General features: G+C 52.2%; 1 protein-coding gene across 17 annotated transcripts in view; it reads right to left on the bottom strand.

Annotated features, from left to right (window-relative positions):
- The window catches only part of clasp1a (cytoplasmic linker associated protein 1a), a 52,885-nt gene that overhangs the window by 6,599 nt on the left and 23,312 nt on the right, over positions 1-22,974 (bottom strand). The window contains exons 9-38 of one of the 17 annotated variants that reach the window (XM_076013943.1): positions 20,912-21,052; positions 20,738-20,811; positions 19,864-19,956; positions 19,627-19,772; positions 18,516-18,651; positions 18,357-18,427; positions 18,135-18,194; positions 17,588-17,665; positions 17,336-17,503; positions 16,696-16,742; positions 16,147-16,317; positions 15,650-15,673; positions 14,587-14,694; positions 13,839-13,865; positions 12,468-12,632; positions 10,111-10,215; positions 9,204-9,266; positions 8,434-8,537; positions 8,054-8,077; positions 6,647-6,891; positions 5,948-6,022; positions 5,538-5,693; positions 4,982-5,060; positions 4,736-4,879; positions 2,457-2,606; positions 2,266-2,372; positions 1,654-1,794; positions 1,187-1,334; positions 506-767; positions 239-301 (exon numbers count right to left, since the gene is read on the bottom strand). In XM_076013943.1, the coding sequence (XP_075870058.1) occupies positions 239-301; positions 506-767; positions 1,187-1,334; positions 1,654-1,794; positions 2,266-2,372; positions 2,457-2,606; positions 4,736-4,879; positions 4,982-5,060; positions 5,538-5,693; positions 5,948-6,022; positions 6,647-6,891; positions 8,054-8,077; positions 8,434-8,537; positions 9,204-9,266; positions 10,111-10,215; positions 12,468-12,632; positions 13,839-13,865; positions 14,587-14,694; positions 15,650-15,673; positions 16,147-16,317; positions 16,696-16,742; positions 17,336-17,503; positions 17,588-17,665; positions 18,135-18,194; positions 18,357-18,427; positions 18,516-18,651; positions 19,627-19,772; positions 19,864-19,956; positions 20,738-20,811; positions 20,912-21,052 (3,375 nt within the window). Of the gene's footprint in view, positions 1-238; positions 302-505; positions 768-1,186; positions 1,335-1,653; positions 1,795-2,265; positions 2,373-2,456; positions 2,607-4,735; positions 4,880-4,981; positions 5,061-5,537; positions 5,694-5,947; positions 6,023-6,646; positions 6,892-8,053; positions 8,078-8,433; positions 8,538-9,203; positions 9,267-10,110; positions 10,273-12,467; positions 12,633-13,838; positions 13,866-14,586; positions 14,695-15,649; positions 15,674-16,146; positions 16,318-16,695; positions 16,743-17,335; positions 17,504-17,587; positions 17,666-18,134; positions 18,195-18,356; positions 18,428-18,515; positions 18,652-19,626; positions 19,773-19,863; positions 19,957-20,737; positions 20,812-20,911; positions 21,053-22,974 lie in introns of all 17 variants that reach the window. The other 16 variants (XM_076013938.1, XM_076013939.1, XM_076013940.1 and 13 more) reach the window with 16 other exon arrangements.

Consider the following 22,974-nt stretch of genomic DNA (forward strand, 5'->3'; position numbering starts at 1 on the left):
CACACACACACACACATCTTTATTTTTTTTGTCAATAAATTCTGCTGCGACCATCCAAACATCAGCGTGTGTGTGTGTGTGTGTGTGTGTGTGTGTGTGTGTGGTGGATGAGTCTAGCAGCAGCACAGTGCAGTGCTGTGAGTGGCTGAGGCCAAACACACACACAGAGGACGGGGTGAGCGGGGTGAGTGGCGGTGGAGGAGTGAAGGCGGAGGGAGCAGCGTCTGGGAATGTTTACCGGGAGCAAAGAGTTTTGGCAGCGACTTCTTGTTCTCGCCGCCGTCCTGACGACGACCTGCTGCTGCAGAGGAGGAGGAGGGGTCAGGGGTCAGGGGTCGGGGGTCGGGTGGGATGGAGATGGAGGTGGGAGGGGTGAGAGAGGTGGGAGACAGAAGGGGGGGAGGGGGGAGCAGAGGATGTGACGTTGAGCCGCACGCACACACACAGTTGATGGCTGCTGCCAGCAGGGGGCGCGGTGGGAGGTGCGAAGCACACGCAGACTCACAGTCGCGGAAGTGCTCCACGTCGTCGTCGAACACCGCCTCCTTCAGGGCGCTCTTGTCGTAGGCGCAGATGCTCTCGCCGTAGCCGTACGGCGAGAACTCGCGGCCGCGCGGGCCGGCGAAGGAGCGCGGCGACGGCGTGTTGAGCAGCGACGTCTTGTTGTCCAGCGCCGTGCGACCGCCGCCACCGCCACCGCCATCCACAGACACCTCCACCACCGAGCCAGAGCCCGGGGGGGGTGGGGCCACGCCCTCACGACCCGCCTGGAAGACAAGACAGCAGGAGGTGAAGGAGGAGCAGGGGGAAGTGCAGGAGGAGGGGGAGGAGGAGGAGGAGGAGCAGGAGGGGGAGGAGCAGGAGTACGGGGAGGAGCAGGAGGAGGAGGGGGGGGGAGCAGCAGGAGGAGGAGGGGGAGGAGCAGGAGTACGGGGAGGAGCAGCAGGAGGAGGAGGGGGAGGAGCAGCAGGAGGAGGAGGGGGAGGAGTGGCAGGAGGAGGAGGGGGGGAGGAGCAGCAGGAGGAGGAGGGGGAGGAGCAGGAGTACGGGGAGGAGCAGCAGCAGGAGGAGGGGGAGGAGCAGCAGGAGGGGGAGCAGGAGGAGGAGGGGGGGGAGTAGCAGGAGGAGGAGGAGCAGGAGGAGGAGCAGGAGGGGGAGGAGCAGGAGGAGGGGGGGTTGGACTCACAGCGTCGTCTCTCTTGCCCTCAGGCCTCAGCGGTTGGTTCAGGTCCTCCTGGCTGCGGTAGCTGAAGCTCTGGATGGCCTCAGTGACGCCTCGCAGTGAGCTGTAGATCTCCTCCGAGTTCATGTTCTCCGTGTCGTACTCCATCATGCTGCGCACACACACACACACACACGCACACACACACGCACACACACACACACGTTACCTGCCTATTCTCACTTTGGCCTTCAGACGGCGCTATAGTTCAAAGAAAGAGGAGCTCCTGCATCGCAGTGTTTGACCTCTTTACATTCACATTCACCCCCCCCACCCCCACAGCACCACCCAGAACTCTGCCAATCCTGACTAGTGAGGAGGAAGTGAAGGGCAAAACAAACCAGTGAAGTGAAAGAGAAGACAGATGGATAGATAGATAGATGGATGGATGGATGGATAGCGAGATCCTCACCCCCCTCCCTCCTGGTTACCTGGGTGAGAAGGCTCGGCGGAGGACCCTGAGGGAGGGGGCGGCAGGGGTGGAGGAGTGGGGCTGAGGAGGAGGAGGTGGTGGAGGAGGAGGAGCGGGGGGGTGCTTGGACAGTCCGTCAACGCCCCAACCCCACAGCCGACTGAGGCCAGAGGAGGAGGAGGAGGAGGAGGAGCAGGAGGAGGAAGAGGAGGGGGAGGAGGAAAAGAGGGAGGAGGAAGAAGAAAAGAAAGAGTGGGAAGAGGAGGAGGAGGACAACAGGTGTGCAGGAGGAGAAAAATAGAAGGTCAGGTCAGAGAGGAGAGGGTTCAATCAGAGGAGACAGCAGAACGTCACAGTCGACCAATCAGAAAGAGGCGTGTTGACAGCAAGGAGGAGGAGGAAGAGGGGAAGGAGGAGGACCAGGAGGAGGAGAAAGAGGAGAAGGAGGAAGAGGAGGAGGAGCAAGGGAAGGAGAAGGAGGAGGAAGAGGAGGAGGAGGAGGAGGAGGAGGAGCCTGGAGGCTGGCAGCGCTCTGAGCAGCTCACTCTGCCTCCTGCTGGCAGGTCATTGTGATGCGGCCCGTAGAGACGGTCACTACCGCAGCGGGCAGCCAGGGCGGCGCTGTGCCTACCTGGGCGAGAGGCCTCCGTGGGAGCAGTTGGTGGGCGAGGTGAGCGGGCTGGTCCTGCTGGGGGTGTGGCGCTGCGCCGGCCGGCCAATGGTGTTGCTCGGGGATCCCTGCGAGGGTTGGAGGGAGACGGCCATCAGAAGAGACTCGAGCGGAGAGAGAGACGCCCCCTGCTGGGGCCGCGCTGGTCCTACCACGTTGCTGCTGCTGTTGCTGGAGTTCTTCAGGTGGTTGTGCAGCAGCTTGGTGGCGCCGTCCTGGAAGGTCTTGGGCAGAGCGCCCAGCAGCATGGTGAACTCGGGCGTGTTGAGCTCAAACAGGGAGATCAGGACCACCTGGGCCGCCTGGAGGAGACATGGAGAGGGGGGCGGGTGAGGATGGAGAACATCTCAGGAGGACGAGGAGGACGAGCAGGAGGAGGAGGAGATGGCTGCCCTCGTTTCAGCAGAGTGAGAGAACTGAAAGAGTTCTGGAAGGTTCTGGGAAGCCATCTCCTCGGCTCCTCAGTCAGAAGGTCATCAGGTCTTTTGGTGGCTGCACGATGCAAGAGGTCACTGAAGAAGCGTTAGAACCGCATTCAGTGGAACCACACTGGACTTCACGGCAACATCATGCAGGTGGTGAGTACAGACCCAGTGGAGACGGTCGACTTCCTGTCAGCTCAACTTTGCCAATTCTGCTCATCTTGAATGTGCACGGGTGGACCAGAGGCTGCTGCCCCCGGTGGCCTCTAAGGGGGCTTCAACACCAACGACAGCCCACTGAGGTGAGCTTCACCTCAGTGGGCCTCAGAGACTTCAGCTGGTTGTTATGTATTATGTAAGCAACTTTCGTTTTCAGGCTATTTGCAAAGCACAACCACTGTCTCATTTAGCTAAAGTGTTAGCCACCACCGCTAACTCCATGTTCTGCTGGTGTGCCGTGTCTGCTGGCAGCCAAACTGAAGAGGCAGCGATTCAGTTTGGCTTCGTCGAGCGATTTTAACGCTGCTAGCCTAGCTGTCGCTGTTTTGTGCTTTGTGTTTGTCGTACCTGAAACACCCTGTGCTAAATGTCAAGAGCCTCTGCATCAGGAACCAGGAAGAACACGCAGTAAATTTAAACGAAGAAGTCTGCTGGGGGTGCTACTCTTCCTCAGGGGAAGCAGACAGGTCAACTGATCTGAGTTGGGTTGCTATTGCTAAGTGGACATGTCAACTTTAAGCTAGTCCCATATAGTACAGTACATTTTCTCTGCTAGGGACAACATTTTGGTACGAGTCAACAGCATTAAACAAAATCATTTTCAGCCCTTCTGAAATGTTCTCTGTAAACAACAACAACAACAACAACAACAACAACAAGGCCTGCTGGATTTGTTTTTCCCTCTAAACATCTCGTGCAGCAGCTGCACTGAGGGCAATGAAGACCTGGAACTCTGAGGTGTTTATCTCCAGGATGGTAGCATGCAGGTGGTGGAGGCGGAGTTAAAGGTGAGTAACTCAAACAAGACACTCAGCATTCTCTGCAGACCTCCATCATCATCATCATCATCATCATCATCATCATCTATTCCAACGCCACACACACCCAACAGGCACTTTAGTGGGCGGGGACTCTTTTGGTGGGCGGCCCCGCCCAGTTTGGTGACGTCACAGCAGAAGCGTTTCAAAATGGGTCAGAGGTGAGTGAGGAGCTGAGGAGTTCCTCCGGGTTGCTGGTTAGAAACCGGGCGAGCAGGCAGGGCGTAGGCAGGGCGTAGGCAGGGCGTAGGCAGGGCGTGGCGTGCCGTCTGTGCTGTGATTGGTCCGGCTGCTCTACCTGCTTGCACCGCTCTTCCTGGTTGTCCTCAGTGGACAGCAGCGCCAGGGCAGCGGCCGCAGCAGCAGCGCTGCACCTGCCAGCGAGCTCCTCGCTCGCCCAGCTGTGGAGGGTCTGGGCAGAGTGGCGAGGCACAGCGCAGTTACAACACCACACTACTCCATCACAGGTGTCAAAGTTGGCCGCTGCAGCGCCACCTGGTGGACGCCTGGTGCTGACGGGAAGCCTTATCGTCTCGTCTGACTGTGATAAAGCAGCAATAATTGCCGCGGCTCTTGACACATCTTCACGATGTGATAAACCTCGGGGCACTCGGCCTGCAGATAAGCCCACTTGTTGTTGTTAGCGGGTGGTGGTGGTGGTGGTGGTGGAGTGACGTCGTCGTCACTTCAGACACACACAACCCCATAAATACATTGAAAAACACCTCCATATCTGCTTTGACCTAAACCTGGGCTATCACACTGACACTCATTAACCGTTAAAAGTCAAACGTCAAGAACGACACCAAAGGAGTTCTGGAGAGCTCTAGATTTCCAAGAAAGGAGAAACTAGTAGAAACTACGCAGAAACACTCAACCAACCTGCGTTGCATGTGTGTGTTTTTGTCCAGATGTTAAATAAGGAGCCTTCAACAGAACAGCCAATCAGGGGCCTGCTTGCCAGCCTCCTACCTTCCTGACGTCGGAGCTCTTGGGCTCCGTGGTCCAGGTGATGATGCGGGACACGGCCAGTCGCGTCTCGCTGGAGTTGACAAAGTCCGCCGGGTCCATCTGCCGGGCCAAACACTCGATGTACTTGAGGATGGCCACCTTGACCTGGAGAGACCACGCCAGAGTCACTGCCAGTCGCTGGGAGTCGCTGCCAGTCGCTGAGTCACTGAGTCAACACCACCAAAAGAGCGGGACTGGCGGCGGTACCTTCAGATTAGGCGTCTGAGTCTGATCCACGATGAACCTCATCAGGATGTTGAACTGCTGGTCGAAGGGGAACGAGTCCCTGGAAGAAAGAAAGACATGAAAAAACTAAAGTTATAGGCTGTTGTGGGGGGTATTTTTCTCTGTATTTGGCAACCGACTCACGGCTGTTCAACTAACTGACCAACACTTCCTGATTATGACCACTTCCCAAAGTTAGTCAAGACATCACTTCCAATAATTGCAGCAAATAATGTTGTGAATGTTGAATTGATGTTAAAAAAAAAAAAAAAAAAAATTAAATGTCAGAAATGTTAAGTGTGACATTAAGTGGCCAATAAAATCACTTTGTCAAAGGTCAATCAAACTAATAAATTCTATAAATCAGCAGCAGTTTTCAGGGGAAACACAAAACTTTTTCTTCTTATTTAGGCAACACACACACACACACACACACACACACACACACACACACACACACACACACACACACACACACACACACACACACACACACACACACACACACACACCGCCCTGCTGGCTGGTTGCGCCATACCTGGTGATGTCCAGTGCCTTCTGGACTTTGGCCTGGACGGAGCCCAGCAGGTCGGCTCCCATCTTCTTGAGCAGCTGAGTGAGCAGCACGAAGAGCCAGTCCTGCAGGTCGTCCCGGTGCACCAGCACAAAGTCCACCAGCGTCTCCAGGAACATGCTGAACACCTGCAGGCAGCAGCAGCAGCAGCAGCAGCAGCAGCCACATTCACAACCATCAGAACACAACAACAACAAACACCTTCTACTGGCTCAGGTTGAGGAGTTGCACACTTACTCTCTGCCGTTAGATCCACAGCAACCCACAGAGCGTGCAAACAAGACCAGAGCGTTAGTGTTTCAACCTGTGCTTCATGCCGCTGTGTGTGTGTGTGTCTGTGTGTGTGTGTGTGTGTGTGTGTGTGTGTGTGAAACGCCACCCTTACCTTGCTGTGCGGGTCAGCAAACATCCGGGTGAAGATCTCACAGAGTCTCTTCAGCTCCACTCGGCTGCAGAGACAAAAAATTGAAAAAAATAAAAGAGATGAAAACACTCTGACGGTTTCTACTGTGATGCTCGGTTGTTGTTGGTCCAGATCAGGCGTAGGCAAACTGCGGCCCGGGCGCCATATGCGGCCCGTTAAGCCTTTTAATCCGGCCGAACTTGAAGAAATGATGTTGATCATCGCTAAGATACAAAGTAGCTGCATTTCCTCCATGTTTCCAGTGTTTACAGAGTCATTTCAATAAAGAGCCAAACACCCTGGTGGTTCTGGATGGTTCCGGATGGTTTTGGAGGGTCCTAAGAGCTAAACACCCTGGTGGTTCTGGATAGTTCTAAGAGATGAATACCCTGGTGGTTCTGGGTGGTTCCGGATGGTTCTGGAGGGTCCTAAGAGCTAAACACCCTGGTGGTTTTGGATAGTTCTGAGAGCTGAACACCCTGATGGTTCTGGATGGTTCTGGGTGGTTCTGGATAGTTCTAAGGGATAAACACCTGGTGGTTCTGGATGGTTCTGGATGGTTCTAAGAGATAAACCCCCTGGTGGTTCTCAATCGTCACTCTTGGCCGTAAAAGAAAAACAATGCAGAAACCATGTTTTTTTTTTGGTTCGATCTTCCCATTCCCGCTACCTCAGTATTCTCTGGCTCTTGAGGAGGTTCTGCAGGCCCATCAGGCCCTCCTTCCTCTCGGACCAGTTGGAGCTGGCGCAGTGGTTGAGGATCTCGGCCACGTCCTCCGTCTGCCGCAGGTAGTGGGGGATGGCGCCGTTGCGGGAGCTGTAGGAGCGCTCGGAGCAGGCGCTGGAGGCGTCGCTGTTGGCGTCGTCGTCTGAGTACATCCCAGGAGACTCGTAGCGCCGCCTCATGGGCTTCCTCTGCAGGTGCAGGGGGGAGGGAGAGAGAGGGAGTGTGAAGCCCTGGTGCTCTGCAGGTAGAGGAGCGTTCAACAGGTAAACTCAGCTGGGGGCTGGGGGCTGGGGGCTGGGGGGGGGGTCTGGCAGCCATGCTAGTCGTTGTCACAGGTAGATGTCATGACAAGGTGAGTGCAGCTGTGGCGTCGCTCACTGACAGCTGCTCTGCTGCAGATGAAGAACCTCTCAGAGTATCCTGCATTGATGAGGAATCAGTCTGAGCAACACTGGAGGGGAGGAATGCAGGAAAATAAAATTTCCCGCTGCTCGCTGAAGTGAAGACAAAGCCACTTTGTTTTTGTTGTGTTGTGTTTCTGCAACTCGACATGAAAAACCGTTGTAAAGGACGCTGGAGTCCAATTTGGTCCATGATTCAGACTCGGACTGGCCTGCTGTGCTAACATGAAGGTGAGCTTTGCAGCCGAGGCTCCTCCAGCCAAGCCTCAGTCACAGGGGTCACCAACATGGTGCCCCCCCCCCCCCCCCCCCATCCCAAGGACCACCAGCAGCCTCCAGGCCTGTTCTAAAAATAGCACAACTCATTGAGTTTAAAGAATTCTGTTTCATCCAAGTCACTGTTGATGTTTATTCAGAACTCTTTGACGTGATGATTGTGAGGAGAGTGTAGCAGACTGGTTGCCCCCCCCCCCCAAAACCCCTCCCCTCTGGACCCCGTCATGATCAGGTGACCGCAAACAAACTAGCAGGCAACACACACACAGGTAAGACCGTCTTTGGCTTTGGATGCAAATGTAGTGAAGGGGAGGAGCCAAAGCGAAGCAAAACTGCCAGAAACATTCAAAGTGACAAGACGAGAGGAGGAGAGAAGAACAAACGCTGAAACAATGAGGCGCAACACAGAGATATGACGGCACAAATAATACAAAAATACACTGCTGGTGCCAGTGATGCAGGCAGACACTTCCTGGAGGGGGAGGAGTCACAAACATCCAGGGCAAAGTCAAAACAAAGTCTGAGATAAAATAATCATAAATAAATAAATGAATGAATGAATGAATGAATGAAAAGCAAATTGAATGAGTCATGGGGGGGTGGGGGGGTTTATGAGGCAACACAAGTTGGTCCACTGTGGTCTGGACCAGTGTGGAGATGGCGGGTAGTCTACCTTGTTCCTGGAGTCACCTAAAAGCTGAGGAGGAGAACCACAACCGAGAGGGAGAGAGGGAGGTGAGAGAGAGGGAGGAGAAAGAAGAGAGGGAGGAGAGAGAAGAGAGGGAGGCTTTAACAGGTGGGCTACTGCTGCTGCTGCTGCTGCTGCTGCTGCTGGGTCAGAGCTTCAGGCTGGAGGCCCATCAACAACCAGCCATCCATCAAAAACATCTCAAATCTCAGCCAACTGGTGCCTTCACGCACCGACTCCTGAGTCTTGTGGAGCTTCTCGACGGTCCAGTCAGTCGACTGAAACCCAAACGACTGACTGACTGACTGACTGGTGCTGAAGGATGAAAGGTGTTAAAAAAAAAGAAAAGAAAAGCAAGGAGTTACCAGAGCGTCGGCCACGGCCGCCTCCACCTCGGTGCCCGTGTTCAGCACCCTCATGGCGTTGACCGAGGCTGAGATCCGAGCCTGGTGGATCAAACCGTAGCGATCTGTGCAGGAAGTGGAAGAGAGAGAGAGGGGGAGAGAGAGAGAGAGAGAGAGAGAGAGAAGGCGGGGAGTGAAACTCTGAGAAGTTGCTGCTTCAAGCTTACCTGCGCGACTAAAGCAGCTTTCACCAGCAGACCTTCGGTGCTTTGGAACACCTTGGGCGTGTTAGGACGAGGCAGAAATAATCAACCGCATGAAAAATTTAAATCTCCCCCCCCCCCCGCAAAAAAAAAAAGAAGAGAAAAAGATTCAGATTCCACAGCCACCAGAAGCCAAAATGAAAAGGTGGGAAGTGAAGGACGAGCGAGTCCTGGAGGTCGGAGCAGGCGACCCACGCTGAACCCAGATCAGCCTCACCACATCAAATCACCGCAAGACAAGAGGCGAATATGCATGGATTAAAAATGAAACTGAAACAACGTGAAATTAAACTCTGAGGCAAAAAAACTAACAAAGCACTGTGAGGGTCCGATGACGTCATGCTGGTGGGCTCAGCTTACCTCCTCCGACTGCTGGGAACGCTCAAAGCTCAAAGAAACAACGAGAGGCCACAACAACACGGACGCTCACTAGACTACAAACACAGTCACAGCATGCTGTGTCGGGAGGGCGGGGGGTGGGTACGGGAGGGGGTTGCTGCGGCGTCGGGGGCACGTGCAGGAGGTCACCTGACTGGCTGTGGGGGTCGGCAGAGGACAGAGCGCTGGTTGAGCGGGAGTGACGTCGGGAAGCTGCAGAAGGTGAAGCCACATCGCAGACGGAGGACGAGGGAGGTTAGTGAGACGCACAGGAGCACGCACACACACACACACACACACACACACGCACACACACACACACGCACGCACGCACGCACGCACGCACGCACGCACGCACGCACACACACACACACTCTGTCCAATAAGGGCTGTTTGACACTACTGGCCGGGTGAGGAAATGTGACTGGTCTTTATTGAAGGTGATGGACAGAGAGTCGGTCCAATTGGACCAACTCAGAAGGAAGTTGGGGTTGAATTGACTCGTTAAAAGTCATGTGGGAAAATGATGTGTTTTGTGTGACAGGCGGGAAGCCCGAGGCCTGCGCCAGACGCACTGAGGCTCCTGCCTCACTATCGACTTGAGGCAAATGTGCTGGGCAGACGCAAAGGAACACAACAGAAGTGAATTGATGGTGATGAAGATGGTGATGATGATGATGGAGATGGTGATGATGATGGAGATGGTGGTGATGATGGAGATGGTGGTGATGATGATCACACAACGAAACATTAAATCCATTAAAGTGACATTAAGAAAAACAATATTTGACATTTGATGAGGCGTCATTGTGCTGCAGCACCACAGAGTGTGTTTGTGTTCCCAGTGAGTGAAAACAGGATGATGGGCGACAACAATACACCGTGTTTTTTCTTCTTCTGATGGAACAATAAAGTTTTGCCAAGTTTTTTTTTCAAGAAGTCAGTGCATGCAGAGAAGGACAGGCAGAAGCGACAGGACGAGAAGAGAAGACGACAGCAGACGGGCTGATTCAGGTGCCCACCCCCACACCCTCCAGTGGGGGTCCCAGTTACTCACCCAGAGGAGCGAAGCCCCGAGCGGGGCTGGTGTCGCGGCTGCTCTCGCGACTGGTGTCGCGGCTGCAGCCCTGACTCATGCTGGGTCGGGGGATGCGGCTCCGGGCTAGCGTGCGGTAGGGGAGAGCAGCGGGGAGAAGAGCTTTACCACACAGGCTGCGGGCTGTCAGGACAACAAGTCAGGGAGGGGAGGGGGGTCAGTGAGTGGTGCATGTCCGTGAGAGAAGAAGAGGAGGAGGAAAGAGGGAAGGGGGAGAAGAGGAGGGCGTGGCCAGCACAAGAGAAGGATGGAGAGGTGAAGGAGGCGGCTCAGGTTCACACCACCAGGGGGCAGCAGTTTCAGAAGGGTCAAACTGCACCACTCTGGTAACATCACATCGCGACTGCATCAGTTGCACAATGTAGAATCGTTCAGGTAGGAAGTATCTATCGGTCTAGTATCTATATATCTAGTATCAATCGGTCTAATACCTATCTGTCTAGTAACTATCGGTCTAGTATCTATCTATCTAGTATCAATCGGTCTAGTATCTATCTGTCTACTATCTATCTGTCTAGTATCTATCTATCTAGTAACTATCTATCTAGTATCTATCTATCTAGTATCAATCGGTCTAGTATCTATCTGTCTACTATCTATCGGTCTAGTATCTATCGGTCTAGTATCTATCGGTCTAATATCTATCTATCTAGTATCTATCTATCTATCTAGTATCTATCTATCTAGTAACTACCCGTCTAGTAACTATCTATCTAGTATCTATCTATCTAGTATCTATCTATCTAGTAACTATCGGTCTAGTATCTATCTATCTAGTATCTATCTATCTATCTAGTATCTATCTATCTAGTAACTACCGGTCTAGTAACTATCGGTCTAGTATCAATCTATCTAGTATCAATCTATCTAGTATCTATTTATCTAGTCCCAGGTATGTCTGCAGGTAGAATGGTTGAGGCAGGAAGTCAATGATGTGAAAACACGGTGGATCCAGTTGATTTTCATCATAATAGACAACCTGTTGGATTTAGTTTGTGCTGTAAACTGCAAATGTGAAGTGAAAAGGGGTTTTATGTTTAAATAAGTTTTGCACTTCTTTCTGCTCATTTTCAAGCATATTTAATTTTCTGGATATTTGTTTTCTTTGAACTACTCGGTTTGTATACAGATTTTTTCCTCTTTTATTTGTGTTTTTTTGTTTGGGTAAAATCCTGAGCACGCACGACTGATCCTAATCTGATGATGATGATGTTGTTGACCACTGAGGTGCAACTAGAACTGGATCAGAACTCTGGATCAGAGGTGGGGGGAGGTCCAGACTGAAAGATGAAGAACAAGAGAGCGGAGGGAGGATGAGGAGGAGAAGTGAGTGAGTCAGACAGCCAAAGGTCAGTCTGCTAGTAGAAGGTTCTGCACATCCAAACAGCCACTGGGTTAGGCTTCAGTTAGCGGCTCACACAGGTTGAAAACCCGGCAACGACCAGACGAAGAGACTTGCGTCAGTCTTGAACGGACCCCCAGGACCGAGGGGGTCTTGCTCTGGACTCTTGTACGTACAGAAATCTACAAATGTGGCATCATTTCACCATCATTCTCAGCATCAACTGGGAGCAGAGGATGGTTTTCTCTCCACCAGGAAGATTTTTTTTTTTTTTTTTTTCCCCACTTAGGAAAATACCCATAACTCCCTCTGGTTCTAAAACAAACAGAACAAAAACAGTGAACGTGGTTTTAAAACCCACTCAGAGGCATTTTCAACATGGCTTTTCAACTCCTGCTCTTGTCTTGAACTCCGGTAATAAAACAAGAAATCATGTGAAAAACAGCATCCCTCTCTTTTCCATTTTCCTACATAAAGTGCAGTTTGATTAGATTTCCTTTTCATCCATATCATGTGACCAAAGAGCCTCTTTTTGGATCATCACTTCGTGTCAATCCGGCTGGCGTTTTAATTCTGTCTGCAGTTCATAAACCTTTGGCTGGCAGTTTTCCTTATGTAACTCTACTGATGTGGTTTTTCCTTTTTTTTACTCCAAGGTATTTTTATCTGCACTTGCTCAACCAAAAGTAAACAATGACACTCGTGTGGATCGAAGATGGCACAAGTGAGCCCCTTGTGGCCAAGATGAGAACTACAAAAGAAAAACTGTAATTATATATATAACCACGTTTTTTGGAAACCCTTTTGCACTGCTAAAAACAATTGACATTAAGAAGTAAATGGTCAAACATTTACATTCTTCTTATTTTTTCTTCAGCATTGTTGTTACAGAGGGGCAGAGCAGCCTTGGAGGAGGCCGGGTGAGATGCACCTTGCAGGGCAGCTCCCCCCAGTGGCGAGCGGAGGGTGGTCTTACCGAGGCCCAGCCGGCTGGGGCTGGTCTCGCGGCTGCAGCCCTGGCTGCGCGGGATCCTGCTGCGCTTGTCGGCCGGCGTGCTGGAGGCCGACACCGTGGCTCGGGGGATGCGGCCGTAGCTGCTGTGGCCCAGCAGCTTGCCCGGAGAGCTGGAGCGGCTGCCGGCTGTGGAGAGGTCAGAGGTCAGAGGTCAAGGTTAGGTTAGGTTAGGTGAGGAGAGGTTAGAAGGCTTGGAGCTTGGAGACCCAAGGTGGAAACACACCCGTCGCTGCAGGGACAGAAAAGTCCAACAAGGAGTGATTGTTTTAGTATCTCACCAGTTCTGGTTCCAGTTTTAGAAAAAGTCCAAATAAGATCATTTGACACCCCAGTTCCACCAGGTGCGTGTGCGTTGCGATTCCGTTCTGGAGCTGATGCACACAATATTTATATATAACATATATATTAGGGCTGTCCAAGTTAACGCATTAACGCGTTAAGAACGCGTTAAGAACGCGCTCCTTTTAACGGCACTCATTTTTATTTAACGCGAGCCGCTTCCAGTCTGGTGTGAACGGCACCATCAGTTAACAAGGGCGCCGTGAGGAAGCGAGCTCCATTCTGTAGCGCTGCACGGCGCTTCCGCTTCCAGTGTGAACCTCAGCCTGGCCTTTTAAACGCATTACGGAGTGTATTTAACGAATGGAGATTAACGCTGACAGCCCATAATATATATTTCTAGCTATATTTCTTGCTAAGGTCAGATTCCCAGTGAGACGCTGTTACTTCAAATGACCACTGCATTGGGACAAGTGGAATACGACGGGTTAGCGAGGCGTTCAATGTCGCCACTGTAGCTGCTGTGGCCCTTGACCAGTGAGCAAGGCAGCGTTCCATTCTGTTCATCGCAGCAGCACCTCGGCCGTCTCACAACTTCTTCTAAACGCAGGAGCGGAAGCAGAATGGAATGGTTCCCACAACGCACAGGCATCAGGCCAATTACAGTGTGGACACACACACACACACACACACACACATACACACACACAGGACAGGTGGCGGGGGAAGGGGGGGGGGGCAGTGAGGAGTCAATCACCGACGTCAAGAACAAAAACCAATGAACCAACTGTGAAAGAAGAGACAAAAAAACAAATAACGGCAACAACTTGTGCTGGTCAAGCTGTGGATGGAGGAGGGGGAGGGGACTAAAAAGGCTGACCAGTGACGAGGGAGGAAGCATGCGGACAAACACATCGGAGGAGGTGGGGGAGGGGCTGAAAGAAACAAGTGTGTGCCAAGCGTTGCATTGTTGCACAGAGTGGCGGCGCCTGGACGCCGAGGCGTCGCACCGACGAAGCTGCGGGGGGTGGGGGGGAGGGGGGGGGGCCTTACCGCTGACGGGATTGGCCGATCTGGATCCTGGGAGGAGATGGAGGCGGGACAAGGCGGAGAGACGTCAACATGAGACAGGAGGAGTGGCTGCGTTTGTCAGGCTTTTCTTGGGGTTGTTTTTTTTTTTACCCACAATGCAATGCAAACCCCAGGAGCTGAGAACACGTTGGCTTGGCCGAGCCTCAAACACACCACACGCAACACACATGTATGACCACAGCGTCTCCAGACCACTGCTCACTGGTCTGGGTCTGGTCTCGGACTGGTCGGACTGGGGATTTTTGATCCAGACCCGTGGAGACTCAGCCAACGCTGTAATAACACGGTAATAACAGAAAAGAATCCAGCCGCTGCTGTTTTACGCTCTGCTGGTGACACCCAGAGTGACGCCCTGGCTTCTTATTCCTAGTTCATTGATTTGTTAAGTTATGAAGCAAAGTTGTTGGGTTTTTTTTTTTTGAAAATGGTTCAAAATAGTTGGCAAAGTAGCAAAATGTTCAAGAAAATTATTAATTTATGGAATTTAAAAAAGATCCTGGTCATGTTTTCTGTTTAGTTGTTATTTTTCTTAGATATCTAAAGTCTAGGTCTGGTCTTGGTGTTGATGCTCTCTGGTCTCGGAAAGGTCTTGGTCTGGGTTGGTTGGTGCCGGCTGGACTACGACACGACCCCCTCGACCCCCTCGACCCCCTCACAGCCTGGTCAGACTTGACAGGCATGAGGAGAGATGACCCGTGTGTCTACGTACGCTGGGACTGGGACACCACTTTGGCTCGGCTGCGCCCCCTGCTGTCCACCACCGAGCTGCTGGTGCCTCCTGTGCTGCCGGAGCTCGTCCTCCTGGTGCGGATGCGACCTGGGTGGCGGGAAAGACAGGAAAGAGATGAACGCATGAGTGGCTTTTTTGTTTCTGTCAATTGAATTTCAGCTTTTAACTCCAAACGATGGACAAGAAACGCTAGAAGAGAACAAGTTGGAGTTGGTGGGGTTGGGTGAGGTGAGGTGGGGGGAGGATGGAGAAGACCGAGATGAAGGTGCCCGAGAGTTTCCAGCCAGGAAAACCAAAAAATAAATCATCTCAGTGCTCTGTAGCTGCGAGTTAAATGACAAATAAAACTGGAGCCACGTGGCCCAGCAGCAGTGGTCCTGCAAAAACACAGTTTGTCCACTGGCTCTGGTGTGAATCGCAGACGAAAAAGAAGAACAGGAAAAACCTCAAGCGCTCCAGCGTGATAAGAACGGGTGACCACCGGAGGGCGCCACCAGAGGGCTCTGAGTCCTCACAACAAGCCTCAACTCAACAGGCCAAAGAGCAGCAACACAAGAAGCAACTCAGAAAGCTGAACGCAAAGAAGAAACGAGTCTCTCGACGCTGGTAGGAGGCGCCGTAATCTATTCCAACAGAGAAGCTGCATTAGAATCACGTTCAGCAGCGGTGCACAGCGAAGTTCTGCAGGAGAGAAGAATGAAAAAAACGTCGACAGGTTGTCGTTGAGGAAAGTGGGAGGAGGAGGAGGAGGAGGAGGAGCTGATGAAACAGATTGTTAGGGTTCCAGTCAAGTGGACAAGAGGAAGAGGTGAAGGAGGAAGAGGAAGAGGAGGAGGTCCATGCAGACAGTCCATGCAGAGCTCCACCTCAGTGACGACCACTAGGTGGGGGTAGAGAGGGAGGAAAACACACAGAGGGCGCACACACAGGAAGAGAGGAAGAAAAGGATGGAGACGAGTTGCTCGGACACAGCTGACAAAAGAAGATTTGTGAGGACACACACACACACACACACACACACACACACACACACACGTCTTACCATCATTTTTACCCGGAGCGCCATCTGTTGGTATTGTTTAAAAAAGGCGGTGGTGCAGCAGCGAGTGGGAGGAGAGGAGGTATAGAGGGAGAGATTAGTGTCGGCCGAGGCAGGAAGTGGAGAGAGAGCAGAGCAGGAGGAGGAAGAGGAGGCCCTCAACCAGGTGTGTGTGTGTGTGTGTGTGTGTGTGTGTGTGTGTGTGTGTGTGTGTGTGTGTGTGTAGCTAATGACTGAAAAGAGGCTCCTGCTGGCGGAGCAGCGTAACGACGAGCTCAGCGGGCCGTTAATCAGCCCTGTCAGTCAGTGAGGAGGGGGCGGGGCCTAACCCCAGGTTAGAGGCTGAGCAACCAATGAAAACATTCACGGTGCAGCTGTGTGTTTGCTGCGTAGGTGAGAGTGTTTCAAAACAGACGGCTGGGGAAAAAACCCAAACAGTGAGACTCTGTGCATGCAGAGGGGAGAGGTTCTAGTCTCAGTGTGAGGTTCTGGTTCTGTACCTAACGAGGCGTAGGAGCCCGGAGGGAGCGCCGCCGCCGAGCTGAAGGGCGAGGAGGCGGGGACGGTGGACAGGCGCGACTTGGCGCTGGAGGCTGCGTTGACGTCGATGTCGCTGCGGGAGCGCTGCAGCGAGCCCGGCGTGCTGTGGACCCGGGAGCCCACCAGCTTACCTGCAAGACAAGGAGGCTATCGTTCCAAGCTGTCGTTTTTAAATCAGTGCTCAGTAGAGATGCAACAGTGTTCTGGATTTTACTGAACAGGGCGTCGGACCGTTGGCTGCGACCTGTTGGCTTCAATGTTTGTGTAATTTGATATTGAAACCGAGGCCCAAAAAACCCCTGACGTGTCCTGAACCGTGGTACTGATACAGAATTAATCATGGGTTTAGTCTGTTTGGTTAGTTTCTCAGTGAGCAGAACTTTGTTTAAATGTCAGCTTGGCTTCAGGCTCCCACTCGAAGCCAAAATCCTCCTTTAGTCCGTTTTTTTTTCCTGCCCTTTGTGATGTCATCACAGTGAAGTCACACTTTGTGCTCAAGAGAAACTTACTCCTGGTCATGCTGCCACCGATGACGCTCTTCACAGAGAAAGGCCGGCTGGGGGTGGGGGGGGGAGAGGAAGAAGAGGCACGTTAAACACTGGGGGCTGCCAGCATTAATTAGTTCATCACAGTGAGATTAATTTTTTTTAATCGCATTTTAATCATTAATTGTTCACACATACAGGAGCTGTATGACACCGAGAAAGGAACTCTTGCAGAAGGAATGTAAGATCATAGGTGGGTCTAGATCGTGGGCAAACTATGGCCCGGGGGCCATATGCGGCCCGTTAAGCTTTTTAATCCGGCCCACCCAAATTAAACTGATTTGGTTGTCACGCTTTTGTTCATTTTCAATTGACAACTGAACTGATTGATCTATTTTTTCTCCTATGAGGTAGGTCAGCAAAACACCTGCTGCTTTTTTTTTTTTATTTTAGAACCCACTGTGGACTGGTGAATTTGTTAGTTTAATTTAAAAATGTAAAAAAAATCTTGAAATGCAGAAATAACAAAAATATAAACATGCAAATCAAAACATGATTAATCACTGTTAACTATGGAAAGTCAGCTATTAATCTCCATTTTAAGAGAAAACCACGGTTAAAGCGGATGGACGGCTAGAACCAGGTAGGGGGCGGAGCTTCTTACTTGAGGCTCTCCTGCGAGGACGAGGACGAGCGGTCGGACTGCGGCAGCGACACGATGCTGTCCGAACTCCGCAGGTGAGACTGCAGCGCCTTCTGATAGGTGGACTCCAGCGCCTGGAACAGGTGCTCCGCCTCCCGGCTGTAGTGGCCGTGGAAACCCCAGTAGCACCTGAGGGAGGGGGAGGAGGAGGAGAGGTGAGACGGTGCTGCTGACACCTGCTGGCTGTCCTGCAGAAGACGCCCAGACGCTCACTTCCTGGCGATGGACCTGGCCTCGGAGTCGGCGTCGTGGATGCCCTTCTTGATGGTCTCGGTCAGGACGGCCACGTGTCTGGGATAGTAGGGGAACATGGCGGAAAAGTTGAAAGCGATTTGTCCCGTGGGTCCTCAAACGCAACACGAGGCAACGCCACGCAGCCGTGTTGGTCTCCTCCCTGCCTCCTGTTCCGACTCTTCCAGTTTGATTCCACCGGGAGTTTGCTCGCCCGTGGGCTCCTGGCGCGGCTTTTTAAAGACTCCCGGGTGGGTTGCCATGGTTACTGCGAGGGGAGGGCAGGACCTGGGAGCCTCTCGGCAGCGGTGGGATCATCAATCTCACAGGCCTCATCAGCGGTGCAAGCAGCATTCAACGCTCAAATGTTGTTGGAAAACTGAAATGCCATCAGGCCTCTGGTCTACACACACACACACACACACACACACACACACACACACACACACACACACACACACACACACACACACACACACACACACACACACACACACACACACACACACTATGCACTAACTCCGCCCACCTCTCCAGTGTGTTGGTGTGCCACTCTTGCAGCATGAGGTCCAGGAACTCGTAACAGCGCCTGCAGAAGAGAAAAACGCGCAGATGCAACAAACATCGTATGAACAAAAAAAAAATTGCGATCTCGATTTCTAAAGAATAAAATCTCATTTTGTGCAGAATGGTGCAGCCCTGGTGTCATGCGTGATGTGTGTGTGTGTGTGTGTGTGGAGGATCCTCTCACCGTCGGACCGCCACCGACTTGGAGGTGCAGTTACTGGTGATGATGGGGATGAGACGCGGGTAGTGAGTGTGCTGTCAGACAGGAGGGGGCAGCAGAGGGCAGTTAGCGGTCATGGTCCAATCACGGAGGGGTTTTAAGACCAGGTGGGCGGGCTCTTACCCGCAGGATGATGCGGATGGCGGCCATCCCGGACGTGGCCATGATCTTGGCGCTGTTGGGCACCAGGTTGAGCAGCGTGGGCATGACGCTCTCGGCACCATGGTCGAACTTGTTGCCCAGGAGGGACGACAAGTGTCTGTCAACCAACCAGCAAAGAGGACAAAAAACACACACCGGTCAGTTTCCAGTAGAGGTCCAGTTCGGTTGGTTCATGGTTCCGGCTGGTATTGTCCCAAGTTATTCTGAAATCCTGGAACCGTAGCTGCATTAGCTTTAGCTTTAGCATTAGCTGAAACAATTCCAACAAAGTACAATTGCAATTCAGTTTCCACTGAATGGTGTGAATCGCATCAGCCATAATTACGCTTGCTTATGTTTGTTCACGTTAGTTTGCTCTCCAGAATGGCTCTTTGATGACTTGCAAAATGCATGCGACTCAAATCAAGACCACATGATGCTGCAGCGAAAACCCCAACGTGCCCACTTCAAGGTGTTTGATCCAGCTTTGATTTTTTTTTTGGTGGTTCATTCTTTCATCCTTTTCTCCCTCGATGCTGTGAAAGTAAAGGCTCCCCCTGGTGGTCTATTCATCACTCATTGCTCTTTCAGTGCGTCCCAGCTCGGTTCCACCTCATCGGTGTTTTATTAAAACCAGGATGAGTGATGTTTGAGAGCGGACAAGCGGCTGCTCGTCTTCACAGGCCAGCAGCGTCCACTGTCATTAGTGTAATCCTATTAAAGTGTAAAGAGGGAGGAGGATGGGGGGGGCGGTGATTACTCTCACACCCTGGTATCAACCCATTAGACTGCAGTCAGAACTTCCAAAATAAATTTATCTCTGACACAGTTGTTATATTTTTCAATGTAAAATATCATTGATTTTTGATTTGATTTGAATCTATTTTGAACATCATAGGTTCATTAATTAGCCATTAAAAGGTTAGATGCGATCTTTGTTGTTTATCACAGTTAAATACCTAAAAACAGATTTCTGACAACTTCTGCCCCCCTCAGGGCTCAGCGCTGCACTGCAGGCACAGGTGAACATGTAGGGCGGCCAGAGTGCGATTTTATCATTCAGCCATTCTCGACAACACGGCGGCGCTCTCACCCCAGCGTGATGCAGGCCTCCCGCACCACCTGCGAGCGCAGGTCCTTGGCCGACAGCTTGAGCGGCACCTCCAGGAGCCGCAGCTGCTGCGGGAAGCCCTCGTGCTCGGCCGCCCCGGCCAGCATCAGGGAGCGGACCTTCTTCAGCTGCGAGACACGAGGAGCACACGGCAGAGAGCGTCAGCCGGGCTCCGCCCTCCCCCACCGCCCCTCCCCCACCTTGCGTCAGGACCCTCACCGCCACCACTCGATGCTCCCAGTCGTGCTTGTCGTCCGACAGCATCTCCCTGATCTTGCTCAGCTGGTCCTCCAGCTCTCGGTGGGAGTAGAACTGAGACACGGCCGAGACCAGGGAGGAGACACCAGCGAGTGAGTTCACACAAACAAGTTTGTCCTAAAATCTAAAAAAAACAAAAAGCTGCTTTCTGGCGGGAACGTTGAGCACTTGGTTCGGTTCTTCAACATATTGGACTGCAGGAATATCTGTTTCTTTTTTTTTTTAATTTGACAGGGGTGACACTGCGGCGCAGTGGTTAGCACTGTCGCCTCACAGCAAGAAGGTTGTGGGTTTGATTCCGGACCTGGGGCCTTTCTGAGTGGAGTTTGCAGGTTCTGCCTGTGTCTGCTGGGTTCTCCCCAGGTTCTCCCTGTGTCTACTGGGTTCTCTCCATGTTCTCCCTGTGTCTGCTGGGTTTTCCCCAGGTTCTCCATGTGTCTGCTGGGTTCTCCATGTTCTCCCTGTGTCTGCTGGGTTCTCTCCAGGTTCTCCCTGTGTCTACTGGCATTTCTCCAGGTTCTCCCTGTGTCTGCTGGGTTCTCCCCAGGTTCTCCAGCTTATTTATTACAACCTAAAACGCACATGAGGTGAATTGGAAACTCTCGATTGTCCATAGGTGTGTGTGTGTGTGTGAGAGTGATGGTTGTCTGTGTCTCTATGTGGCTCCACTGGTCCAGGGTGTCCCCCTGCCTTCACCCAGTGACAGCTGGGAGAGGCTCCAGCAGACCCCCGATGAAAAAAGCTCTCCATCCAAGCTGGGCTGCAGCACTGGGACCACAGCTGCAGCCATGAATCCATGTCTTAAACCACTCCTAGGTGTTCCTTCCAAACCTACCTGAGCTGCAGGCACATCTTCAAAGGCTTTGATGAAGTCCTCCTCGTCCACGGCTCCAGCGCCGGCTTCTTTACCTTTTCAAAGCAACAACAACAACAGCCAGGCTGGTTAAGAAACACACTGGTTTAACCAGGACTAGAACCAGAAGCAGCTCAGCTCGGCTCCTCAACCCACCTGGAGTCTTGGCTGTGGTGGCCGAGCTGGGCCTCCTGACTGAGCTCACCACCGTCCTCCGGCCACCAGAGGGAGCTTTGGAGGAGGAGGAGGAGGAGGACCGGCCTCCGTCCACAGAGTCCTCATCCTCAAAGTTCTTATCTGCACACGACCCGGAGGAGGCGGGAAGAGAAGGGAAGACAAACAAACACATCTCGTCAGCCAATTCCACGTCATGATTCACTCTGAATCAATGATTCACCATCTTTCAGCTCTGATTCAGCTCTCAGGAGGGACGTGTCTCTCTCTCTCTCTCTCTCCCTCTCTCCCTCTCCCTCTCCCTCTCCCTCTCTCTCTCTCTCTCTCTCTCTCTCAAAAACCACCTCTGTCAGCTCCCGACTTCCTGCCCGGTCACCGTCCACCTGATGTTAATGCGCTCTGGCAGCGCTGCGCAGATTCACAGCGCCACCTGCCTGGCGTGAGCGCTCACAGCAGGGACTAGCCTGGGGCAGCCGGCACGGCGCTGCTGTCAGCTGGGGCAGCGTCAGCCAGCCCAGCCAGCTCGCCTCTATTTTTATGGCGACTCTCCTTTCATCAGTTCAGACAATTTCAAAGAGACGCAAATGTTTCACTTTTCACGTTTCCACCAATGCAGCCAATAATAATTCTGAAAATATTTTGTAAATAATCCAACAGTCCATTAAGATGTAAATATTGTTTTTTCGTTCTTACTGAATCTTTTTTCTCGCTCCCTCCTGCCCACTGCATGCAGACTGCACAACTCAACCATGTGCTGACACACACACACACACACACACACACACACACACACACACACACACACACACACACACACACACACACACACACACACACACACACACACCTCGGTGTGTTTGTGTATTCTTAAACTGCCTGCTCACTGCTGTATCATGGCTGCTGCCACACTGAAATTTCCCCTCTGGGGATCAATAAAGTCCCCACCTACCACTGCACTGTACACTGCTGTAATAATGCACATTTCCCCCAATGTAGGATAAATAAAGGCATTCTATTCTATTCTATTCTATTAAATTCCACTATAACCATCAGGAAGAAGAAGCCACACGGCTGCACCGTCAAGCAGCGAGCTCAGAAGTCAGAGATGAGCATGATGAGGGGAAGCAACAGGCAGCAGGTGGAGGAGGGCAGCGAGCACAGAGACAGAAAGAGAGAGGGAGAGGGAGAGGGAGAGAGAGAGAGAGAGCGAGAGAGAGACAGACGGAAAAAGGACTAAAAGAGGAGAGAGGGTTCTTACGAGCGCAGATTCTCCGGCACACCAACTTCCTCAGCATCTCTGCTGCACCTCCAGCACACTGTCACTGGCATCTCTGTCAGGGTGTGTGTGTGTGTGTGTGTGTGTGTGTGTGTGTGGCTCCACTTATTCAAAGAGGGAGGAGTTCTATTGTTGTGACATCACCTTCTTAGTCACACAACCACTACCTCTCCACACACACACACACACACACACACACACACACACACACACACACACACACACACACACACACACACACACACACACACACACACACACACACACACACACACACACACACACACACACACACACGAACCCTTTTACAGTTCAAAATAGTGAATTATTCTCTTTGCCACTGCTTTGAAACGGCTTCCAAACAGTAATCAGTGTCTCTATCCTGCCAGTGAAAGTCCATGGGGGTCAACATGGGGTCCCAAAAAAAGCATCAGTTTTATCAGGAGGCTGTGAACACAGGGCTAACACGGGTTTGTTCTTTGGGATGTGTCTGAGGCTATTGCTCCACTTGAGTCCAGGATGTTAAACCTTATAGTAATACCTCATGGTATCCACTAGATGGCAGCACCAAAAGCTAAGGCAATGCTTTGAGTCAGTGTGTGATGCTGCTGATGGTGGTGGTGGTGTTGGTGATTTGGTAGAACCATGCTGGGAAGACGATGATGTCACCGTGACGAGCAGTGATGATGATGGAAGTTCTCCAATGACGATGAAACTACCAGGCATTAGTCCAGTCCAGTCCGGTCTAGTCCGGTCCACACCAGTCCGG

Source organism: Nelusetta ayraudi, unplaced genomic scaffold (genome assembly GCF_046127955.1).
Source record: "Nelusetta ayraudi isolate G7.1 ecotype Tasmania unplaced genomic scaffold, CSIRO-AGI_Nayr_v1 ptg000163l, whole genome shotgun sequence".
NCBI lineage: Eukaryota > Metazoa > Chordata > Actinopteri > Tetraodontiformes > Monacanthidae > Nelusetta > Nelusetta ayraudi.